The following is a 24,372-nucleotide window of genomic DNA, read 5'->3' on the forward strand; positions in this document are numbered from 1 at the left end:
CATCCCACACAGAGAAAGTTGTAACCTACACATAGGAAATAAATACTGATATATAAGTGACATAAAAAGGTTCAGAAAAGCATGAGACAGTGCATAATAAAGTACATAGGCAGACCTGTTGTCCTTGAAATTACAAAACTTTATAGACACCATCCTCACAGTATTTTTTAATAGCTGGGATCAGAGTGTAAAGAGTAGAGGACAATTCATCTAAAATACATATGAATAGCTCATTTTATATTCATGCTTTTTCTCTGTTTCTTTCACAACTCTACTATTTTTTCCCCCCACATAAATAAAATACCTGCTGACTTGAGCATTGAATGTATCCAAACAAGGAAACTATGAATATATATTGGCTAAAATAAGGGATTTGTTTTCAGTTATGTTATTTTGGGTTGGTTTTTTGTGGAAATTCACCTACAGTACATAGCTGATTAGAAGAAGAATGTGCAGATTGTATGGTTTATACATGGTTAAATCTGCAGCAGAAGTGATGGAGCTAATCTTGAGGTACTTCTCTGAGTAATGAGCTCCTCATGCTTTAGGCAGAGTTTTCCCTTGTGCTTGGCATAATCCCTATGGGGTAAGTCTCAGATTCTTGCAGGAGAGAGGGCTGATAAATTGGGAAGAGTTTTTTGCCCTGAATCAGCAATGTGCCGGGGTCCAAAAGCAGCTTGTTACTATTTCAGCAAAATATATTCAGCCTGTAATTTCTAATGTGCTTCTTTGATATAAAAATGTGGATGCCAGTAGGAGGTTGTGCATGTGATTGCTCACGAGCTCACGACTTTCAGTGACTTTGGCAGTTCTCTGTGTGAGCTGGGAAGGCTGTAGATCATCCTCCCAGGATTAAACCCACACTCCACTGACTTGCAGTAGACTACCCTGAGCTGTTAATAAACCACTGTTGTGAGAACTTTGGGCTTGGTTTGGGGTTTTGTGTGGTGGGAAAGTTTTTCTTCTAATTTGTGTTTTTAAAGAAAAACTTTGCAGCTTCTTGTTGTTTGGTTTTAAGGCAGTTTATTGTTAGTTATTTAAAAGACTGTTTTTGCGGGCTGCAGCTGTTTGATTACTGGCCCAAGCAGAGAGACACACACACTTTGATGTTTTTTTTGTTTGTTGTTTTCTTCTTCTTTCTCCCCGCCCAGGGCTGTTGCTATCTTTTATATGATATATTATGTATTACATGTTTATAGTTTTCTTTTAATACTTACTACCTATGTTTTAAGGTGCTTTTTTACTTTAAACTAATCTATAAGTGCTAATATCACTAAGAACAGGTAAGGAAGAAGAAGGAGGAAGAACAGGATTAGCTTACTTTTTCCCATCTTAGAATTTTTGACCTCCATGTATAAAGTAAAAACCCTCCTGTACAGGTGCTAAAACCCCCCTGTACAATACTAAAAGTTTTTCCCCTCTACTTAGTAACTACTTTTATTATACTATTTAATTCTTTGTGACTGTTTGTTCTACTTCTAAAGTTGGTAACTCATTCTATGGCTGAAACTCAAAATTACAGCTGTTTACAGCTGCTTGCTAGGGTCTAAAATGCTTCTGACCAAGGCCTGAACCTTCTAAAAATGTCTGAGAGATATTTTGAGTTCCAACACACTGTCATTAATTTTTTCTGCCTCTAACATTAATGTAGAGCTGATGCTGGCTGGGAGTTGTTCCGGGTCTTCTGTGTTTCCTCAGCTTGGCAGGTACAGCAGCAGCGTGGCTCCCGTGGGGTGCCAGGACCCTGGGCTGGGCATTTGGCAGTGTCAGCACTGATGGCAAGGTCACTGTAGAGCTGGCATCAAAACTCTTCTGCTTGTGAGAGTTTGAGCAAACTGCTTCCAGGAGACAAATGGCTCATCTGCTGTGTCCGTGCACACTCGTTATCCCACGGCAAAAAGCCTTCACCCAATTGTCACAAAAACAATTTGCCCAACAAAACCCCTGGGGGGTCTCTGGACTGGTTCTATCTGTATAAGCTGCAATTCTTCAACCTCCTGTTTACCCACAAGCACCTTTATTAGGATAGTTTTTTTTTTCTTCTCAGTTTCCCTCAGCCAGGAAATCTCTTATTTTCCCAGCTGTATCCATCTCCAGAGACTCTCCTGAGTGAGGAGTTATTTCTTGCTTGGTAGATGGAGGACTGGCTCCTCAGCCTCATTCTTTTGTCAAGCACATCCTTTGCACTTACTTTCCACACTGCTTGGAGATTTTTCCTTTAGCACTTCACAAACAATAGCAAGATATTTTTATCTCCACTCAAATGAGATAATTTAGAAAGGGACTAATTGTTTCTCCCCTTTTATACAGCAGGAAATAAGCTGTGGGTTTGAAGAGGTCAATGGGAAATCCAAGTGTGGTGCTTTGTTCTGATGCACTGTAACACAACGCCTCTGACACAAATTTGTCTTTTTTTCCCCCCTCTGATCAGTGTTTTAATCTATGTAATCTGCCTTTTTTCAAAATGTCGTCATCCTTCCATCTTTTAGTATGACAAATAGAGATAGGCTGGAAAATGCTGGTGCTTTCCTGCTCAGAAGTGGTCTTTCTTAAATTAGAATTGAAAGCAAAATTCAGATGTAAAAATAGCTGGAAATATAAACAAACCAAAGCAAAAGAGATATCTTATGAAATTATCTTTTTAGAGAGCTAAGGCAGAAAGCTGTGATTTGTCAACCATTTACCTGTAAGATTTTTGTCAATTGTCCCCCTTGAGGGAGAGAATGAAACTGATAAAAAGCTTCAGTGAAGGCTGTGAATGTCATCATGCTATTTATTTCAGGTATTTACATTTCCCTAGGCTCATGCCGTAATTAATTGAGAGAGACAACCTCTCAAAACACATAAATTAAGCTCTGTCTCTTCACTCTCAAAGGGAATCTTTTTTTTTTCTCAAAAAGAGAGTTGTAACTCCTAATTTTAAAGGTTCCAAGCCTTCATCTGCCATGGGGTCCTCAGGGACTTCAGCTTTTCTGCATTGTTCTTCCTCACCCAATAGTGACGGAATGTTTGTAAATTAAACACTGAGGTAAAACAGAGCTTCTCATGTGTAAATTCCATGTTTGGAGTGGGAACACAAGATTTCTTTGCAGGTTTACACTGGTGGGGTTCTTCAGAGCAGGAACAGCAGACTCAGCCACTTCTGAGATGCTGAATGCTTGGTCATGCCAGTTTCACATGCCACCATGTGCATTTGCACAGCAGCTGTTGACATGAAGAATTATTCCTGATTTTTAGTTTCTTAATGGTGCAGTGAAAGTAAAAGTATGTGAAATAGGATTAGACTACATCACACCTAGATTTAATTGTGATGCTGTTGGTTTTGCAGAGTTGGCATAGCAAGAGAGCTTTTTAAACAGATAATTATGTGAAATATATTTTTTCAACTCATCTTTATTTTTTAATAGAGAAATTAAGTGTATATTATCATTAATTCATTTCTCAGTCAACCTAGTTTCTGAATGTCAAACTGCTGTATTTTAAACAGTACCATGAAATGCATCCATAATTTTTTTATTCATCGCTTAAAACTAACACATGGAGATTATCAAAAAAGGAAAAGGAATGCCACTTCTGGGTGCAGGGTCTGGGCTGCTGAACAGGCAGAAAGCAGTGGCTGTTCCACACTTTGTTGGTCTTTTGTTGGTCCAGCCTGTGTCATTTCCAAGAGGTACCAGTGGAGTTCCTGCTGTGCTTGAAGGGAATTGTGTGTTTGGAGCTTCCAGGATCCTGGCTTGTGTGGTAATGGCTTGTGTGCCATTCTTTGGCACTGAACTACAGAGTACAAAGCACCTGACCCTTCCTCTGTTTTGCTTTTCTCCTCAAAACAGGACCAGGTGTTCCAGTTGTAAGTGTGCACAGGACAAGTAATACTGCAAGTGAGTATACCTCATGGAAGCAGTAAGTTTTCTTATCTTTAATTTCATTGGGGAGTGTGGGAAAGGGGAAAGTAAGCACATGAACATGTCATGCAACTACATGAAAACTAATTCATATAAAGTGCTATTAATTACCTGTTAGCAACATCCACATCAGCAGATAGTAAGGAAAGCAGTTAATCCTAAAACCTTTTCAGATTTTCAGATATCTTTTGGTCTAAATGCAGGTGACTCATCTTCTGTTTACACTTGAGTAAATTAGATGGCAGGTTGGTCTTCATCCTTTTCACTTCCTATGTAGATCATGCTGCCAAAACACCTGTGTTTTTAGAGATGTTTTTAAAATTACAATCCAATTATGTTTAAGTCAGTACAGTCCTTTGATGATTGATCATAAAAGCTGACCTACCTATGGTGATCCAGTCCCTCTCTTCTATTTCTCAAACCAGAACAACTCCACTGACATTTTTAATGAAGACAAATCCAATAATGAAGTCTTTTTAGGAGGGTATTCTATACCTCTATTTGTCAAGTTTTACTCATTATTTTCTTGTATATTAATGCCAGTATTTACTGTTTCCTGGCTGCTGAGGTGCTTTTTAGTGGAAGCCTGTCCTTCAGCAGTTGAACTATCCTGGTGATGCAGCTGAGGTAACAACTCTGCCAACTCCAGCTCCACTGGCATGGAGGCGTGGACTGCAGGAATGGGGGACAAAAAGCACTAAACCAACTCTTACATATCCTCATTTCATTAATGGGGTTATCCTCAGGATTTTTCTCAGAATACAGGAATCCTGAACTGTACCTGTCTGCATCCCCTTTGTCCTGAGCCAGTCACTGTTCAGTGGAGCTAACCTTTCATGTTGAAGTGCCATCCTGATAAACAGTGATATGATATGAAGTGTTAATTAATATCTGCACTTTAATTTTCTTTTTCTTTTTTCCTTTTTTTTTTTTAATGGCATTATTTGTGTTTGAAAAGCCCAGTTCCACAGCACACCCAGGGCAGGGAGTTTTTTATCCAGCTCAGTAAAGGGTAGCTATTGCTTAAATAAATGTGTTTTAGCCTTCTGTGGAGCTCCTCAATTCTGTGAAGGCAGGCTCTTTATTACCTGCTTCAAAAGTACTATAGAGTGTGAATTACTGAAATAGAGATTTATGTGCAGCACCTTAGAGTAAAATAAAGCAAGTCAGGATAGAGGGACGTTGTTTGTTGTAACAACAAAAAGCCAAATAATAAGAGAGATAATTTACCATTAGTGTTTCAGTGCAAGATTAGATTATCCTCTTCAATTCATAAAGGAATGATTAAGGATTATTTCAATTATTCCATCCTCAGACTATAATTATACTATTTTGGTTGACTGCCCAGAAGAAGCATTCTCCTCAGATTATCTGTTTTGGCCCTAAGTGAAGAATTTATTATTTAATTTAAAAAATCTAAATTTTGGAAGCAAGATGGGTAATTTGAGTTTAAAAAAAAAAAAAAAGAACAAATTAGCCATTCTTTCATGTGTAAAAAGGGTTGCTTCAAATTACTCTGCAGCTTTAAACCAAGCTGATGGTCTTGCTCTTGGCTGAAGTGCAGAAGACAAATAAGGACATGCAGTGACCACATTTAGCTGTGCTGGCTAAATATTGCCTTGGAATAGATAATATTGGGGAAAAGGATGCCTGCATGAGGCCTGGGATATTGCCCAGCAGAGCAGCCTCGTGCTGCTACAGCTGCTCTGAGCATTTGTCAGAGATGCTGATGTTCATGTTGGTCATCAGAAATTTCCTTGGTAGTGCTTAAAGAAATCAAAGTCCTCCAAAGCCAAAAGATTGAAATGGCTGCGTATCTTTTTGAATTGAAAATTTGTTGCATTATTAAAAAAAAGTATTTACCGAAGGAATTAATTTACAAGTTTAATTGCAAGAATAATTTGCAAGATCATTGCACATTTGTCTTTTTTGTTAAATTTTTTTGAATTTTGATGTATCTCTGCTGTGATGATTCTCCATGCCTTTCACCATGTTTTTTCTTCCTCTTTTCTAGAATTTTATATTTTGGAAAATAACCCTGTGTTGAAGGAAGTTGTTTTTAAGAAAAAGAATTACAAGACTGAAATCAAAATTCTTCACATTGAGGATTACGGTAAATCTGGCAAAATGTTATTTTAGCAAGCCAAAATCTTTCTTTCAATGTTACTGTTTTTTATCTGTGTAACTACCAGCCTTTAATGTTTTGCTCTTTTCTTAAAAGAATTCCCTTTACAGTTGTCACTGCCAAAAGATTTCACGGATCGAAACCAGTATGCCCTTCTATTAATAATGTAAGTATCTGTTTGGAATCACTCAAAATAATAAAAAAGTGCTTCACAGAAAAGATGTAAATCTGAAATTAGAGAGTTTTTTTATTTGGCATTTTTACCTTTTGCAGGAAAAAATATCTCATGGATTTGAGTTGAGAAATCAAAAAGTTTATTCTTGGGAAGATTTCATGACAGGTGGTGTCTGGTAGAGGTGCCTAGGTTTTTTTGTGCTAGTCAAACCTGCCTGTGCTTTGCTGTACTTCATGTTTGGGAGGCACTGACATTTCTGATGGTGTAGCTTTGAGTAGTCCTGTGGTGTTTTCTGGACTCTTACTGATCCTGCCCACAGAGCATCTCACTCAGAGTATGTGCTCCTTTTTATCCCTGAGAGAAATGAGTAGAGCTTCCAGGACGGGCTCAGTTAAGATGCATAAAGCAAAACTGCTTTTAGGAACACCAGGATGAAATAAAAGTTACTTCTGATCATCAGTGGCTGAGGGTGTGATAGGCATACCCAAAGTCTGGATTTTTGTAGAAATGCTGCATGGGAGGAGGATGGTATTCCCTGGAAACCTGTGCTGTTCCTTTAAAAGGAGATGGGCTGTGTGTTTCTTGCAGGGAGAGTCAGCCTTTAAGCTGAGTGTCTGCACACGTGTAGCAGAGGAAAAGAACAGAGACATGAGTGTGCTTCAAGCCTACCTGGGATGCCAGCTCAGGGCATCACTCCTGTCTCCACCCAAACTCAGCATGGGTGGAGAGAGTTTTACTACACCTACAGAGCTTCTTCCAGTCCCAGCTGGAAAGAATTGATGTGACTTTCAGTAACAGACATGTAGGAGAGTGCTGCTAAATTGATGAAAACACCACGATACTGAGCTGTGTCACCTGGAGCAGATCTGCCCTCAGTGACAGCACAGAGCCTCATTGCTGGATGTGAGGTGTTCACAGACCTGAGCTGCTGAATGATCCCCAATTCCTCTGCTCAGATCAGATAACAGGACAGAAAGGCACAAACCTGCTTATTTCTAAGGCCAGTTTGTGTTTTAAAACTCAGAATATTCAGTTGTAATTATCTGTAGCTGTGGATGCTCTCTGCTTTAATTGGCTCACGAACATATTTTTCTTCTCTTGTGGAGAAACAAGACACATGGATTTCATTTCATCTTTGCAGCATTTCCTGGCATGATCATGGGGGCATGATTATATTTTAAGCAGCTCTTATACGAGTGCCAAAGGCAAACTGACCCTGTGAGTTGACCCCAGCAAGCACTGCAGGGACTTGCAAACTTGTGCTTATTTCTGCTTCTGAGAGCAGGGAAACACGAAGGTGTCAGCAGTGCAGCGCTTCCCTTTTCAAGTACCCTAGTAAATACATAATCTGTCATAGAGAGCTGTGGGAAAATATGGGGTTATAAACTCATGTAGAAGCTAGAGAAGACAGAAGGGAAAGATCAGAAACCTGAGAAGTCCAAGGCCAGAAATCACAGGAAAAGAAAAGAAAAAATAAAGCCAAAGAAAATACTGTTTTGAATTGTTTTTCGATATCAAGAGTTAAAGAAGTGAGAACAGTGTTGAGTCAGGTTCTGAATTTAAATTTACCAAAGCTGTTGGTACCCAGTGAGCAAATAATGTGGGCAAGTCATGATGTATGGTTATGTTTATGGGATTTTTTATGATACGCATGTTGGATAAAAAGGAAAGTCATCAACTTACGAATACAAATTGTTGTATCTACGTTTATAGTATGGAGACACTGGTTCTTTTAGGTCAGGTTCTTTGCAATACTGAATTCTCAATGTTAGCTTTAGCAGGGGTTATTTTTTAGAAAACCCTATACACTAGTGAAAGTATGAAACTGAAAATTTTAAATCTGTCCTAGCTCATGTACTGTAGCATGTTTTGTGTCCTCCTTTCCCTAGAAGAAAAAGAAGTTACATTAAGCTGTATTTCTTCAGCAGCTTTTTACAGACTTAAAGCTAAGGTTGCCAGCAATCCTTTTTTCTATTAAAGAGGTCCCCAAATGAAATATAAAACTGCAAACTGTCACTGAAGTTATGGGAGGTTCCCTTGTGGGATGATTATTTGAGCCTAATAAATTCTGCCTAGCTCTTGAGAAAGAACTGTTGCATATCTGTGGGTGTATAGGGGGTAATTTCTTGACCCACACAGCTCCAAATTGACATCCTAAGGTTTATTTCATGAGCACAAGTACTACTTTCAAAAAGAAAGAGAAAAGTATTCAGGTTCAAGGAGAACATGTAGCTTTTATAGGGAACGTTGATTAGTTGTGTAGATGATACCATTTCCTAGATACTTGACTTTTCTGAGTCCCAGAGTGGTACTGTTGGGACAGATGGAGAAACACCCTGTTCCTACTGCCAAAATTGGGATGAGATGAGAACTGGGGGCTGATAACAAGTGCTGCCTTCTGCACTGTTCAGCTACCCCTGCTTTCTTTCTTCCATTCCCACCCATGATATGATTACCATTATATTCCAGCTATTGAGAGAAAAAACCTTTGAAAATGAGTGCTTATCAATGTCCTTTGTAAGAAGGTTGGTTTAATTATATGTCCATTTTTTGGAAAGGAGTATCTATAAAGCATCTTGATCCAGGAAACATGCACTTAGAAATATAAATCCAGAAGATGCAAGAACAGAAAACTGGAGTATTAGCAGAGAAGTGGGGTTTGCTTTTCCATCTCAGTAGCACTGTACTTTGAAGAGGGAAAAGAGAAAAGAGAAGGAAGGAAGGAAGGCAGGTGATTTCATTACAGGGGTGATGTTTGGTGTTATTTGGGGTTTTTTTCACATCACTGAAAGCTAGTAGCCATTTCAAAGGTGCATGACTATGAAAAGGCTTCTGTATTCATGCAGGGATGGCTGCAGGTAAATTTGAAATTCCAGCACATGGCCCCCAGATGCTGAGTGTTAAGGCTGAAACCTGGAAGGAAGCTTGTACCAGAGGAATCTGGTCCTGCTGTGAAACCTGGGTGTGAGCTGAGTACAGTTCCACGTAGACATCCTTAAGCTCAGCTTAAGGACCAGGACCTGATTGTGCTGTAACCATCAGCATAAAAATTGCATGAACATTCATCCATTAGCAGCTGCAAAGCAAGCTGCAATACTCAAATAGAAGGTCATTGTATTGCTGTGTTAAAATTTATCTCCATCTGGATGGCTGGGCTATCTAACAGATCTCGTGTGGAAACCAGTGACGTTGGCTGGCACTCTTTTTCTTTTCAGAGCTGTGATGAGTAGCCCATAAAATGTTAAATAGATTAAAACACTTTCCTTTCTTCCATTTGTTCTCCTAAACCACTGATAACGTTTCACACTCAGTTTCCTTCTGATGTAATACACGCATTAGAGAGCTGCACGGTAATTGCCTGAAAAAGTGATTACCATCTCTTTTCTATGTAATTAAGATCAAAGTTTAAATTTCAAATCCTTGATTTCCTCATTATGGTTCACCTTACTCATTAAAAAATGTTGGAAGATACTCTTCTTGGTAACACACAGGAAATGATTAAGTAAAGTCTGGCATTTAATCTGGGTAACAAAATCAGAGCTGATAATCATTCTTTATTTTGCTTTGATCATAATTAACCTCACTCCTTCCAATGTGTAGATAATGTATCTTAAATATCAGTATCTATTATTTAATGCCATTTAAAGTTGTCCAATATATAAATTGATACTGTAAAACTGAATCAGTGGAAAGATTGTCCTGGTATTTGAGCGAGGAAAAAACCCCAACTATTCTTCAAATTAGCCATGAATTGTCTCAGAGAGGTTTCTGTTTGTTTATTTGTTTACTTGTTTTCTTATATTTTGGTCATAATCAGGGGTTGGTTTACCTGGTTTTGAACTGATGAATGTTTTAGTCCTTGCACAAACAGTCAAACCTGTTTATGTCCCCAGTGAATGCACTCTCAGCACTGATAGCAACATGAGGCAGTAGGGTTGGAAAGTGAATCTGTTGTGCAACTTTGAGAACAAGCCATTAAAAGACTATAAGAAATATAGACATGCATAATGCAAATATTGGGAAATATATGTCTGCTGTCTCTCTGTGGAGGACAGAAGCACACCTCAAATACTCAATATCATTTTATAGTGGCAACTGAAGAGTAAAGAGACCTTTTGATGCTGACAGGAGTTCCGAAATGCACCTCAATGGAAATAATTTTAAATGTTTATCACAGAATATTTATATGGGCATTCTTGTAATAGACTAGCCACTGGAAAATTGCTTCCTAAAGCAATACATCAAGCAGCCCATCATGCAGGGCTGGACCATGTGTAGTGTTTAAGCTCTGAGCCCAAAAGTAGCCCAGCTATGACCTCCAAAAGGAGCCTAAGAAACCAACACTGTCAGTTCTCACCCACTGAGAAACTTGCTGAGGTTCTGTTTGTTGTTCCTTTTTTATGGGAGGAATTCACTAAGGGTATCACTTTTGATTTGAAACACTTCTTGGTTTTAAGTACTTTCTGGCTTAGAGAAGTGTTTATAACTGTAATGGTTCTTCTCCTATTCCTAAGTGTCTAGAAATACAACATATCTATATCCACCAGATGTATGTATAACCTAGATGTAGAACACATATAAATCAAATGTGATCACTGTGTTAGTTTTGTTCTCATATTTACAGGGAGGAAAGCAGGTGGACTCATGATAGTTTCGATGTGTTAATCTGTTGCAAAGTTACCTAGTGAAACATGGATATTTCTGATGTGTTATTGTGGAAAGTTGGAAGAATTTACAAATAATTGTAACTGGTCTGATGTTCTATTGGAAGTAATGATAAATACTTTGTGAAAACAGCTGTGTCAATGTGTAGTGCTTCTGAAAACCTTGCTCTGTGCAACGAGCAGAAATGGGAAGTATTGTTCTGCTCCTTATTGCAAATAATAATGATCATATACTTCCTGAATTGTATGTTTTCTGCAGAGCTCACTTGACAGTATTTCCAGACTCATTGCTTCGCAATGTTAGTAATTAGTGTAATCACAAGTGAATTGGTTAAGCACACAAAAAAAAATGCCCTTCTTTTCTTTTCATAAAGCCAAGTATAAACCTGACGTGCAAGATAATGGTAAATCAAGCGTAACATGTTATGTCTGAGTCTTTAAACAAGTAATCCTGATTTCAGTACTTGATACAGCAACTGAATAAATAGGTCTGACTGAATTTGAGAACACACACGTTCATCATATGCTTGCTAATTAACTGAGTGATTACCTTGAAGATGGTCTGGGTTGTGCACAGCCAAAGCCAGATACTGAATCAGCACGTTATTGTATGTGTAAGACAGTACTTACTGGAGGATATTTTATCTCTCTTTCCTCCCCAGAGTTTACATAAGTCTATTTGGCAAAATAATAATTTCTGTCTTCATCTTTCTTTCACCTTAGACAGCATATTCCCACAGACCATCCAATTTAATTTCCATACAGCCAGCACAGACACTTTTACATTTTAATTTGCATTTCACTGGCAGATGCAACTTGCATAGAACTATTTTGCATTTTGTACAACTTCATGATAGCCTGTTCTTTTATTCTGTGTTTATCTTAGGGGAAAATAATGACAAACTTCCCTTTTAAAACTGACATTTTATTTTCTTTGTAAGGAAAATAGTGTATTTGGCTTCAATGGAAAATCTTATTGTTCATCTAGAAACTGCATTCTCCCATTCTATTTCACCTTTTGTGCTGTAAACCACCTTCTTTCTTTTTGGGTCATAAAATAGACTTATCACTCTTGCCTGCATCCATTTCTTCCTGTGAATTTTGATGGAGAAAATAGAATTTTCTCCAGCGTATGCTTTAGTCTTCTTTGTACTCTATTTCAAAAAATCTATTCAAGGATACAATAATGCAATTATTTTTGTTTTCTCAGATTACATCCTTCTCAATAGTATTATATATCCTACAAAATTATAATCAGGGTGCTGGATGGATTTACCTCATTGTGTGTTCAGTGAGACTTTACAAATTCTGCATGAGCCTTCCCAGAGCTGAGCTAGCCATTAGTGATGACGTTTGGGGCTTTTTCCTTCACTTTATTCCAAGCAGCGCTACCTGCTTTAATTTTCTGTGTCCTTCAGCAAAGTGTATTCGTGTATTGGCAGCACCGCAGCACAGTGGTTATAAAGTTAAAGAAATTCTTTTGCTGCAGGGCTTGCAGCCCTAATGGGATGGTATTGATGGAAGTGACAGTAGCTCAGCAGGGTTGCATAACCAACTGAACTCTGCCACGTAGGTTAAATAAAATATCAGAGCTCGGCGCAGTGCATCACATTGTCAATAGCCTTCGTTTGTGTCTGGTGTGTTGGTATTTGCAGTGATGAAGCTCCAGGCAGCCAGTTGGTTACAGATAAGTTTCACATTGACTGGGACTCAGTGCTTGTCAACTCTGATAATGTCATCGTAGCTCGATTTGATGGCAGAGGGAGTGGATTTCAAGGCCTCAAGATCCTACAGGAGGTGCATCGATGCTTAGGATCAGTGGAAGTGAAGGACCAAATAGCAGCTGTAGAGTACGTATGTGCAAACTCCTCTTGTCTTTCACCCTGCCCCACCTGGATGAATGAGCATTTGGACTAAAACTGCCCAGAATGTTTTCTCTGCATTGTCAATGTTTTGGTTTTTAATGCAGTTGCAAATTTTGAAACTGTAATCCTTCCATTACAAACAGCAAGTAAAAAATTAGAGTTGGTTTTGGGGTTTTCTTTGAGTTGGTTCTCTTTACTCTGAGCAATCCAAATATGCCACCTGAGCTAATTCATATCTGTCTGTATTCTGTAGGTAAATTTCTTGCTGTCCACATTAGCATATAAAAGCATTTGTATTACAATACATTACGATATTTTCAGTCTATACCATAGGATACTGCTCTCATTTACACCACTAGAATTTCATTTGCTTTGTGCAATTACTCCAGAGTTCTCTGGTGGAAATGAGAACATTTTGGCAAATGCCTGATATTTCTCATTTGCATTATCATTCTTAGACTGATATGGTTCTACCAGCTGCAGAAAAGAGTAATTTCTGTCTGTGGAGTAGTCATGTATAGCTTTGGCAGCACTCCTTACTAAGGGTGCATGTGTAAAAATGGCTCATACCAAGATCTGGATGGGCTTTTTCTGGGGTGTCCCAGGGAAAGACAAATTTTAAGACAGATATTTTTTCTTCTTTTGAAAGGGGTCGATGCTTGAACCACTTAATGAATAAGCAGCTGTGTCTGATATTTCCCGGCAGGTTATTCTGTTTTTTCTGTATAAAATTCACCATAGATGATTAGTGGCCTTGATGAGAAATTAATTATTTGTATAATTATCTAGATTTGAGAAGTTCCACACACCTTCCTTTAGTTGGTGCTGGGCACCTGTCACACCAGTCATTTAAGCTGCAGTCAGTGGAAAATCCTGACATTTCTGAGGGATGACCCTCCCCAGACTGAGAGAAGTTTCCAGCATGTGTAGGAATGCTAAATCTCTCTTCTCTCCACTAACTGAAAAGCAGATGTAAATGGATAATTTAGACAAGATGCTTAAATTCAGATATTTAAATTAGGTGAGATGGGCCAAGCAACATTTGCCTTATAAAAAAGGAATTAGGAAACAAATCACATTTCCCAGTGCAGTGCTACTTGTATGGATGTAATATCTTCTACCTGATTTCCATGCAATTCCTTAATGTACAAATAATGTTCTTTACATACTATATTCAAAAAGTAAAATCTGCCATTTTACTTTGACAAAATTAAAAAAGAAACTTTTTTTTTCTTTTCAGATCACTTCTGAAACAGCCCTTCATTGATCCTAAGAGACTGGGTATATTTGGAAAGGTAATGTGCAAAACCAGCAGGCTGTATCATCATGATGCTTCAAGAAAGTGCTGTCAGTTCATAAGAAAATACATTTATATATTTCCCTAAGATAATTTCAGTTATTAAAACAGAGGAGAAAAGCCATCCATAGTTTGCTGTCTGTTCTGTACAGTATTTTTTCTCAGAACAGGTATTTAAGTCAATAAAATCAGTTTTAAGCTACAACACTATTTGCATTTCAGAGTCTGAAGGAGAAAGTATTTGTTAAAAATTCTGCTTTCTGCTTTCTTTAGAAATTTTTAATAGGGACTTGGGTTTTGTGAAAGCTTGTTTGTTACAGTTTTATATTTGGGCTGCAGTTAAATTGACAATGTTGTCCTATAAAATACAGGTTTTATATCTGAATGTTTTACTGACCCTTGAGCTTAGCTGAGCACCTACCCTGTGGTACTGTCAGCAAGTTCCTTGTTGCACCAGTGAGAAATCTTGCCTTTGCTATTGCATAAGCTGCATGTCATTGCCCCTAGCATGAGATACAATGAGGCAAAGGCTCAACTTTTAGTAGCAAATTAAACAGCATTTTGCTGATGTCTATTAAAAAGCAGCAATTAGAAACATCACACAACTGCTGCTTCATCTCTGAACCGGCATGTGCAACCTTTTTAATTTGTTAAATTAGGGGATTTTTTGGGGTTTTTTTGTTTTTATTATTAAAAATGAATCTGTTTTCTGCCTTTGAGCTCAAAGCAGTGACAAACCCTGATCAAGTACTCCCCAGTCATCACTTTTAAGGGCAGCATGTGCTTCTCCATGAAGTGCCTTGGTTCTCACTCTGCTGCTCAGTTGCTGCACAGCCTCAGGCAAGTCATTTAACCTGCCTGTCTCAGCCTGTCTGGATGCAGGATGAGGAGATTGACATTTACCTCCTGCATGGTAGCATTTTGAGGACTGGCTGATGTTTATGACTTATTAACATTTCACATGAGCATGACCTTCCTCAAAGATCTGAGCTCCTGCTGCACTCCTTGAGCTAAGAAAGAAACTCACTGCAAGAATTTCACTTGGGTCAAGACCAGAATTTGGGTTGTAAGGGAGCAACCAGAGATTTTCCACCTGAGGATGTACAAGCAGGGCCAATTTCATCTACCAGGTGATCGTGGCACACACTTCTATTCAGGTTTTAATGCTTGTTACCAATATATTTGAAAATACACAGGCATAGAAGCATCAGCATTTCTCCATATCCTCTTCCTCTTTCAATCATTTGATTGAAAATACTGTTTCTGGAATGAAATCCCTGAGCATCCAGAATTGCTTGATTTTGCCTGCAGAAATCCTTTTCATTGCTACTTGAAAATTCCCACTTGTTTTCTGCCAGAGATTCATCAGTATCTTTTTTCCTAAGAGTGATGTGATGAGACAGTTACTGAAGAGCATGCCTGTAACCATGGCTTTACATACCTGCCAAGACCTACCCCCAATTTTCTTTTCTTTCACAAAATGTTATTGATTGCCATGTTCCTGCATTTATTTTCTGAAAGCAGTGTTGAGGAATGAAGAGTGGGAAATTCGATAAGCTTTCAACACTGCTTTGAATTCAGGGAAATTTCCACTTTCCAAGTTAACCTTTTAGAGTTGTTTTTTTACTATCAAAAGAAAAAAAACCATAAAATTTAAAAGTCAGTTTTATAATTAACAATAAAAAATATATTTAACAGCTTCTTAGGGTTAATTGTATTTTTCCTCTACTCTGCTTGTTTTAGAGTCGATTAAAAATCTTCTTTAAAACTCATTTCTTTTATATCGCATACGAGAATGTGACCAGGAAAGAAGGATTTTTTTTTTTCTATGCATTAAATTTGCTGTACTGATGGAAACAGAATATGCACTTTGCTTGAAAATAAGTTGACTTTGGAACAGCATAGTGCTTATCTCTTAATACTGGACATGTACACTTTCAGGAAGCTCTCTAAGAGGTTTCAGAGCTACACAGAAGTAAAAGTCTTGTCACAATTAATGATGTCAATGAGGCACAAGAGTAACAGGACTGTCCAGAAGTGGGGAAAATTGCCAGGAATCTGCCAGTGCCCCCTTGCTTATCTCTGTGAGGAGTAAAAGCCTCAGCGATGCCTGATCCAAGGGATTTCTGAGCTGTTAGACAGCCAAGTGTGCTTCCATGGAGTTTATGGTTTTATTCATGGAAGTGAAAAAAGCCTTTAAAAATGAGTTGCAATTCTACAGCCAATGTCTTTCCAGAAAATGTGACAATTAGTCTGCAACCCCAGAAACCCAGCAGATGAGTGAGGCAGCACATGTTCTTACATCAGGGCATATGGAATAGCAATGTCACTGTGAAATGCTTCTAAGAATTTATAAATAACTCACTCTGTAATGTTTTTGTCCTGGAAAGCCTGGCTGGAAGGAAGGACACAGGTACAAAGGGAAGAAACTCTCAGGAGAATTAAACAAGCTCTTAATGAAAACATGGAATAAATAATAAATAACCTGGCAATACCTATCCTTGCAGCCTTAAAATTGTGCTGTGGAGCTACTGGGCAGGACACAAATAGAATATTAAACAAAAGTAAAAGCAGAGAAAATCCAGAGGCAGAGGAAAGTTGCTATTCTCTTAAGCTCTTCAAGTTATACAAATTACGGATGCCCACTCAGGAATTCTGTCATAGGTGAAATCTACTCCTGCTCATGGACAAATCTGGATGGCTCTTAGCCTCCTGGGCTGAAATTTGTGTGAGAAAGGAATAGCTCAGTTCCCCACACATTTCTTTTGAAAATCCAGCTCCTATTTTTTATTTTCTTCATTATGTCCATCCCTTAATATAGATTGGTTGCACAGAACAAGAAACCTCTTTCCCTATATTTCTTAGATAAGATTAAAGGGTTTTCAAACATTACCATTCTTCCACAGAAATCATCTGTTCAATAAATATTTAGACATGAAGAACAGGAGCAGGCAGCATTTGTAAAAGTCCATGAGAAAACTGTAAGCACTTGGTGCATAATGTTTTTTGGATCATCTGGTGTTTTGCATTACATTTTCCCTGTCATGGGGTAATTTCATCTTCCCGAAGTGTGTTGTGCCAAGCACAAAAAAACAACAATAGACAGCTGAAGAAATACCAATTTTTCAGTACCAATGAAGGGAAAACAGATGGCAAGTAGAAAAATTTGAGGAGCCTATAATAGCCAAGTAAATCATTGATTCCAGGTGCCACATTCAGAATTTCATTTTCTGTGAGTCTAGAATGATTACAAGTATACAGAAATGGATTGCCAGTGTCATTTCAAGGAATTCTGTGGATTCAAGTTAAAGCTTTCACAAAGGTTTCATGATCTTCTGGTATCAGCTCTTCCCTGGGAGATGTGTTAAGACTTCCAGAGATGGTGAAGAAATGTTCAATACTCATTAACTTCATAGATTAAAAGTCATGGCCAGGTCAATGTGATCTTTATGCACCCTTAAACTATAAAAATGATACCACTGAATTAGCACAGTGGCCTTTAGATTTATTCTTGCTAGAATGAAATAAATCAACCAAAATTTCATTGTTAGGGATACGGTGGCTACATAACATCGATGATCCTGAAATCCAGCGAGCGGCTCTTCAAGTGTGGAGCTGTGGTAGCACCAATCACAGATATGAAATTATATGGTGAGTATTCCCTGCCCTAAACCTGTGTAATAGTTTATTCCAAACAACTTTTATTCATGGAGCTGCTATTTATTTTAACTAAGTTTTATTTTAACTATTTATTTTAACGACGTTTTATTTTAACTATTTTATTTTAACATAACAATGCTAGTGAGATTTCAACTCACTGTCTTGGTCTTTTCTTTATTCTTTAAGTGCAAGTAAAGCTGACACTGAGACAGTCCACCAAAACTCACAGCAGACATGGTATTATTGACAGCACTGATTTGGCTGTTACCTCATTTCTTAAGAATCCTTTATGTATATCAGCATGAATCAAATCTTTTATTAGGTATGAATCCTTCAAACAAGACCAGATTACTTTAATGGCCTGTTAGACTTTCTTTGTGTTTTAGCTTGTGTTTTCTTTTGGGTTTGGGTTTTTTTATTGTTGGTTAGGGTTGGGTGTTTTTTTCTGTTTCTTTTTTTATTTTTTGTGAGAGGAGTTGGCTGATTTTTGGATGGTTTCTTTTTTTTTTAACTACTTAAAAGTGGATTTAAGTGGTGCATCAAAATGGTACATTCTGTGTCTATAAAGGAACATCTTGACTTCATGGCTGCTTAAGTAGCTTCTGACTCGAGGTCAGAAATAATGAGTTTTAAAATAGAAATAACTAGGAATTCACAGGGTTTGTTGTTTTGAATTATTTTTTATTATTATTTTTACAGCATCAGCTTTTTCAGAAAGATACCTTGGGATTCCATCAAAAGATGAAATTACCTATCAGGTAAGTTAGCATAAACAAGTAACTTAAAATGACGATTTTACTCTTAAAATACAATTAAATTACAGTTTTGTGTGTTTGTTCACTAGGCATCCAGTGTATTACACAATCTTCATGGTTTAAAAGAAGTGGATTTGCTAATAGTTCATGGGACAGCTGATGGTAAGTATTTACAGATGCAGCTAATTTGGAGTCAGAGCTTCTAACAGGCAGGTGTTCATGGGTTGATCAGGCACACACCTAGCAAATACATTTGCAGTTTCTTTTTCCCTCTGATAGGATTTTTTTCTTCTGTTTCAACTGTCAATTCTAACTCTGAACTGGTGATGCTTTTCTTTGCTGAGGATTTGCACCTTTTAGCTGCTGTATGTTTTAATTTGTTTAAATCCTGTGGACCACTGTGTTGCTAGTGAAAGGTATTGCATGAATTATTAATGGAACAACATACATATTTAATGTTGTATTAAATTCATACAAATTCTGCAGAAATATCAGTACAGCTGGTGAAGTACATGACCAAATGGGAAGTTAATCTTTTCATCTAATTAATTACAAGGTACTTGCAAACCTTCTGAAGCTGAAGCTACACAGAACCTTTTAATAGCACCAAAACTTTTAGAAGTAGATAAGACAGAGAATAAGTAACACTGGGTAAGTTCTAGCACTTGAGATGGAATCATAAGATGTATGAATTGAGATAATTTGTAATTGCAGATTTCACTGCAGTGTATTCTTCGGAACTTTCTTAACTGATGTCTAAAGAATGAGCTTTGATGCAGGCACAAATTACAGAGATGCAAACAGCTGCTCTCTACTGACTGGCATGCCTGCTTCTTTCCCAGCATTTTCTGGTGGATGTGGGATAATACAAGGTTTCTTACTCAGTCTGAGGGGATCAGTGCCTCTCAGTGGTGAGGGCGGAGGTGACAGTGCCCATGCACAGCTGCCACAGTGCCAGCCTGTCACCCCTGACTTGCCAAACCTGTGTCATGATCCAAAGTGCAACCAGAGGGATGCAAACCCTGCCCAGAGCACAGTAGGGAGGGTTGAAAATAAACTGGGTGACTGAGCAGGCATGAGGGCTCAGGCTTTACAGGTTGCAACAGGCAGCAGCAATTTCTGCCCCTCTGAACTGAGCTGGAGGGAACTGGGGCTTTGATAGATGTCTGAGCAATGCAGGGTGCTCTGGCCTGGCAGTCTGATTGTCTGCAGCCCCTGCTCAAAGTCACATCCAGTGACACTGCCCAGACCACTTGCAACCTAAAGTCTGAAAGGGTAGGACATGGTAATCGTGGCTTTGCCACACAAAATCAGGGTACTGATAGGTTCCAGGAAGTCCATTACCTACAGAGAGTGGGGTGTAATGACCCCGTGCAAGCCATAGAAAACGCAGCGGGCTTTCTTTCAAGCAAATTAGAAGATGCCATGATGTTCAAAGTGAATGGTTTTATACATCCCTGAGCTATCACAGTATGTGAAAATCAAAGCTAAACAGAGGAGTCCTCACTAAATGTCTGAAAAGTGTGGATTCCCCTGGGCTTCCAGCTCCTTCTCCAAAACCTCTGCTGTAACACCCTGTTCCTGGTGGGGCTGGCCTTAGAAATTGTTGCCTTCAGATCCAGTAATTACAGAGCCTGGAAATGTTTTCAGCCAAAGCTGTGAAACAGAGAAGTATTTCATATTACTATAGCTGTTTCTAATAATATCAAATGTTTTCTTGCAGCTAAAGTTCACTTCCAGCATTCAGCAGAACTAATTAAGCGGCTAATAAAAGCTGGGGCTAATTACACTATGCAGGTATGTGCACCTGTGACTTTTCCTATAAACATAGTTGAACATTTAACCCCCTGTTGCTATTTCTTTGCTGCAAAGGACCCTCTCTACCACAACACAGTGGTATGACCTCAATTTGTAGTTGGAGCTCTGTTTAATCCCATTTTTGTTGCTGTTTTTATGAATATCAGGAGCTGTATCATCTTGTTGTTCTCCTGGGCTCTTTCTCCTCTCTCTCATCTTTCTCTTTTCCCCCTGTTTATCCTAAAATGCCATATAAAGTTCTCTGGAATCCATGGGTACTCTTTGTAACATGAAGATGTCACTAATCTGGGTTCCTTTTTACCTGAAAAGGTATTGGGTCACATGAGAGTAATTTCCCCATGTTTTCAACATTTACATTTACTGGAAGAGCATGACAGAGGCTCTGTCAAGGTGTGAGCTTGCATGGGGCCCACCTGGAGCACATGGATGCTGCTGGCAGAGGGTTTTGATTGAATCAGTCTCTCCAAATATTCCTGATGCTTGTTGGCCATTGCAAACCTCGACCTCGCTGGGTTTAGGGTGATCCTGCAGCTTGCACTGGAGTGTGAGCTCATGTCAGGGAGGAGGTGGCAAAAAGGGGATTGGTGCCACTTGGGAAAGAAAAAAGGACTTTAATTAAAGAATCTGTTCCTGCTGCCCATGTGGTTTCAGCTGAGGTGATGTGAAGGCCTGTGGAGGGAGGAAGAAGCAGGAATGTCAGAGTTCTCCCAGAAGAGCCCTGTTGAGCTGTTCTCATGCAACCTTGTTGTAACCTGGGTTTGAGGAGGCAGGTGAAGCTTTTTCCTCAGACCTCCTCAGGCCTCGTGTCTTGTGGTCTGGATTTCTTCATTTAGCCTGCAAATCTTTGCTTAGCCTCACTTGGGAGAAATTCCTAGTGGTATTTGTTTTAAGAGATAAAATTGCCCACATCCACCCTAGGAGAGAGAGAAGATGAGCTTTGGGCCAGATAGGAAGATAGCTAAGATATAAATAAAAAGGGTTTTTGCCAAACACTTAGAAGTTGAAATATTGAGAGGTCCTTAAAAGCATGAGGTAATTAATCCTCATGGATGTTAATGGGATTCGGATGCCTAGGCACTATTGGAAATGCCAGCTAAAGTAAACTGTTGTAAGCACAATGGCTGAGAATATAAATTTTTTCAATTCTGCAGATCCCACTGCAGTGGTTGTTTTATATAAGTTCAAATTCCAAGAGAATGAGTCTTTGGGTTTTATTAGCTTTCCTTGATGCCATAAAACTAATGCTATCATCCTGTTGTCATCTAAAACACGTTGAAGATCAGAGAAAGAAAATTAGAGCCCTAAATATTTGAAAAGCCTTTAAAAACTATTTACTTTTTTTCCTTTCTCCTTTGCCAGATCTATCCAGATGAAGGTCATAACATTGCTTCCGAGAAAAGCAAATATCACCTTTACAGCACAATCCTTGGCTTTTTTAGTGCTTGTTTAAAGGAGGAGACACCAATTTTACCACAGGAACCTGAAGAGGATGAATAAGGAAGCCTATTTGTGTAGTACTGAAGGGGACTTACTCTGCGGCTCAATAAAACCTTAAATAAAAGTGACTGTAAGATTGCAGATTCTGCAGAAGCTCAAGGGCAGCTAAAGGATACCACAGTGGAACAGCACATTTACAGACAATGAGCTAATAAACTGGAATTCAACTACAAAGTCCAAACATATTACCAAGGGACAAAACCTTTACCTTTGTGGAAGGTCAACTGTTGGTTACAGTTTCCTGGAAGAACTTAGTTTTGCATAAGTGTAGGGTTAGTGCATGTTTGTTATGTTAAGCCTCACTGTTGGTTCTGTAAGTGGTTGCTTGTTTTTTTGTTTTTGTTTTTTAATTTAAATGCACATCTTTATTCATCTTTGCATAAGGCACAACCTATCATAAGTATTATGGCCACTAATATTCTAAAAGGTGAACTGCAATCTAACACTGTAATATTACAATAAGTGCAATTCTTCTGCTGTCTATTACACATAAGAGACCACAGAGATAATAAAGGGCACAGTATTTTCTCTAGTTTCTGCTCAAAGGGGATATTGTCTAGTGCATCATATAACATGGGTATTGAAAATTATTTCCCCCACACAATTTCAGCATTTACAATTATTACTGTATCTTCTAGTAACCAATAGGGGTCTTTTTGGTGGTGTGCTCTTGGTCTTTATGTATATACCCAGGAATCCCTAAGCAGAAAATCTTTCTGAGCTTGAAGAATTTTTTTTCAAGATGTAATTGACAGCTGTATTTAAAAAAATATCTGCAATTTAAATCATTCCCCAGTCCAAAATGTATCTATTGTTTCCTTAAAATACGTTTGAGTTGTGTTTTGGTATTGTTTATAGTAGTTAATAGTTTGCTGGTTACACTCTAATTTTAGAATATGCTACTTTGTCACATGTAAATTAGATACATAAATATTAAATTATAGTTTCAGATAAAGAAAGTTTATTAACAATGTATAATGCCATCGAGTAATACTTTACTCCTCAAATGAAGACATATTTTGTATAGTGCATCTTCCTTTCCTCCCGTCTGCTCTCAGATGGAATTCTGATGTTCATCAAGGTGGTGACGTAGCTCAAACACACCTTTAGTTCTTACTCCAAGGCTGCTCATTCAGTCTCTTGCAACAAGATTTAGCCTCAACAGCATCACAGAGGAATGAAATGTTTTTCATTCAGGGCAAAGGAAGATCTGACAGATTAGATTTTATTATTTATTCAGAGGGCGAGCCCCTCGTGCATCCATTTATTTGCCAGGGTGAAGCACAGCAATAGAAATTGAAACTATGAATGAACAAGGCAGCCAGCTTGGGTCTGCAGAATATTGACTCTGATCATGGAAAGCAAGTACAGCGTTGGTTTAATTTAAGATATCTTCCTGAAGGTATGTGAAAACTCCTGACAGATGCTGTGCCACTTATAGGGGAATAGCTGTAGTTTTCTTATTTCTGGATATATTCCAAATACTTTCCTATCTAATTAAGGTTTAATTTCTTGCAAGACTAAAAAGAAAGTAATTTTTGAAGGTAAATATGCTATTTAAGATGTAAAGTTCTGCATATTTTATGAGAATAGGAATTGTTTTTAATGTAGTGAAAAATCACCTGAAGCTTTTTTACTCATCACTTCCTTCTGGAGTACTTTCTTTCACTGTTAGGACTTTTTTTTATGATGCAAATAATTAATTTGTCTGAAAGGTGTGGTTTTATGGAACACTGAAAAGTCTCTTGTCTTTTAATGTTTAGTAAGTCTCTCATTTTGTTAGCAATGTTCAACTATTTTTCAATTAGTTTAATACAATTTTAATGTGCAATGATATCTTGTTTGGGTCCCAGTGTCACCACAAAGTATGGCTTTGCCTTGTGGTATTTATAGGACATATGGAGTACATATGTATAGTTTAAGTAGGGTATAATTTATGGGGGCTACCATGTGCACTACAGTAAGATCACACAAAACAACAAAAAGGAGCAGAATTCAAAGAAGGTTTTGCAAATCCTGTTTTCTATGGAGGAGCGTCGTTTCCAAGTCTTCTGTTGGCTGGGACTGCTGCTTTGTGATTTTATAAACGACACCCATCACTTAATAAACGCTCACCTGACAACACTGCTGCTTCTCCTGACCAGACATGCTCAGTGAGCTCCTCATTCATGAGTCCACTGAGCTTTTTCCCAATTTGAGCCAAATGCACATGAAGGAAACAGAGGCTGTGGGTGTGTGCTGAGCACGGACTCGGCGTGGGAAGGATTTGGGAAAAGGCCAATTCCCCCAAATGTGCTGATGCTCCTCTGCAAAGCAGCCGCTCCGTGCTCATGTTTGCTGTGTGTCACGCGTAGTTGTTTTAGCTACCTGCAAAAGGAAGCAAGCAAGCCTTGTCTCTCAGCAGTGCCCAGGAAATGTTATCCCAGATCTTTGCATCCCATTTCCTCCTTTCCCTATAGTTCTGTTTCAGCCCCCATTCCCTACTCGTTCTGCCCCAACATCCCACCTCCAGCTTTCCAGACTTTGAATGTGTCACAGGACATGGCCTTCTGTAGGAATGCCTTTAGCAAGACTTTGGTACATTTAAAAAACATGTTATTTGAAATCCGTGTGG

General features: G+C 38.4%; 1 protein-coding gene across 3 annotated transcripts in view; it reads left to right on the forward strand.

The window, feature by feature from the left end:
• Window positions 1-23,882, forward strand: part of DPP10 (dipeptidyl peptidase like 10) — a 438,809-nt gene extending 414,927 nt beyond the window's left edge. For all 3 annotated transcript variants that reach the window (XM_021548741.4, XM_085584875.1, XM_021548740.4), the window contains 10 exons: window positions 3,831-3,878; window positions 5,917-6,015; window positions 6,124-6,193; window positions 12,522-12,716; window positions 13,972-14,026; window positions 17,580-17,679; window positions 18,388-18,446; window positions 18,533-18,605; window positions 20,167-20,240; window positions 21,621-23,882. In XM_021548741.4, the coding sequence (XP_021404416.1) occupies window positions 3,831-3,878; window positions 5,917-6,015; window positions 6,124-6,193; window positions 12,522-12,716; window positions 13,972-14,026; window positions 17,580-17,679; window positions 18,388-18,446; window positions 18,533-18,605; window positions 20,167-20,240; window positions 21,621-21,758 (911 nt within the window). In that variant the 3' untranslated portion in view covers window positions 21,759-23,882. The remainder of the gene's footprint in view (window positions 1-3,830; window positions 3,879-5,916; window positions 6,016-6,123; window positions 6,194-12,521; window positions 12,717-13,971; window positions 14,027-17,579; window positions 17,680-18,387; window positions 18,447-18,532; window positions 18,606-20,166; window positions 20,241-21,620) is intronic.
• The last annotated feature ends 490 nt before the right edge of the window (window positions 23,883-24,372 follow it).

Source organism: Lonchura striata, chromosome 7 (genome assembly GCF_050655825.1).
Source record: "Lonchura striata isolate lonStrDom1 chromosome 7, ASM5065582v1, whole genome shotgun sequence".
Lineage (NCBI taxonomy): Eukaryota > Metazoa > Chordata > Aves > Passeriformes > Estrildidae > Lonchura > Lonchura striata.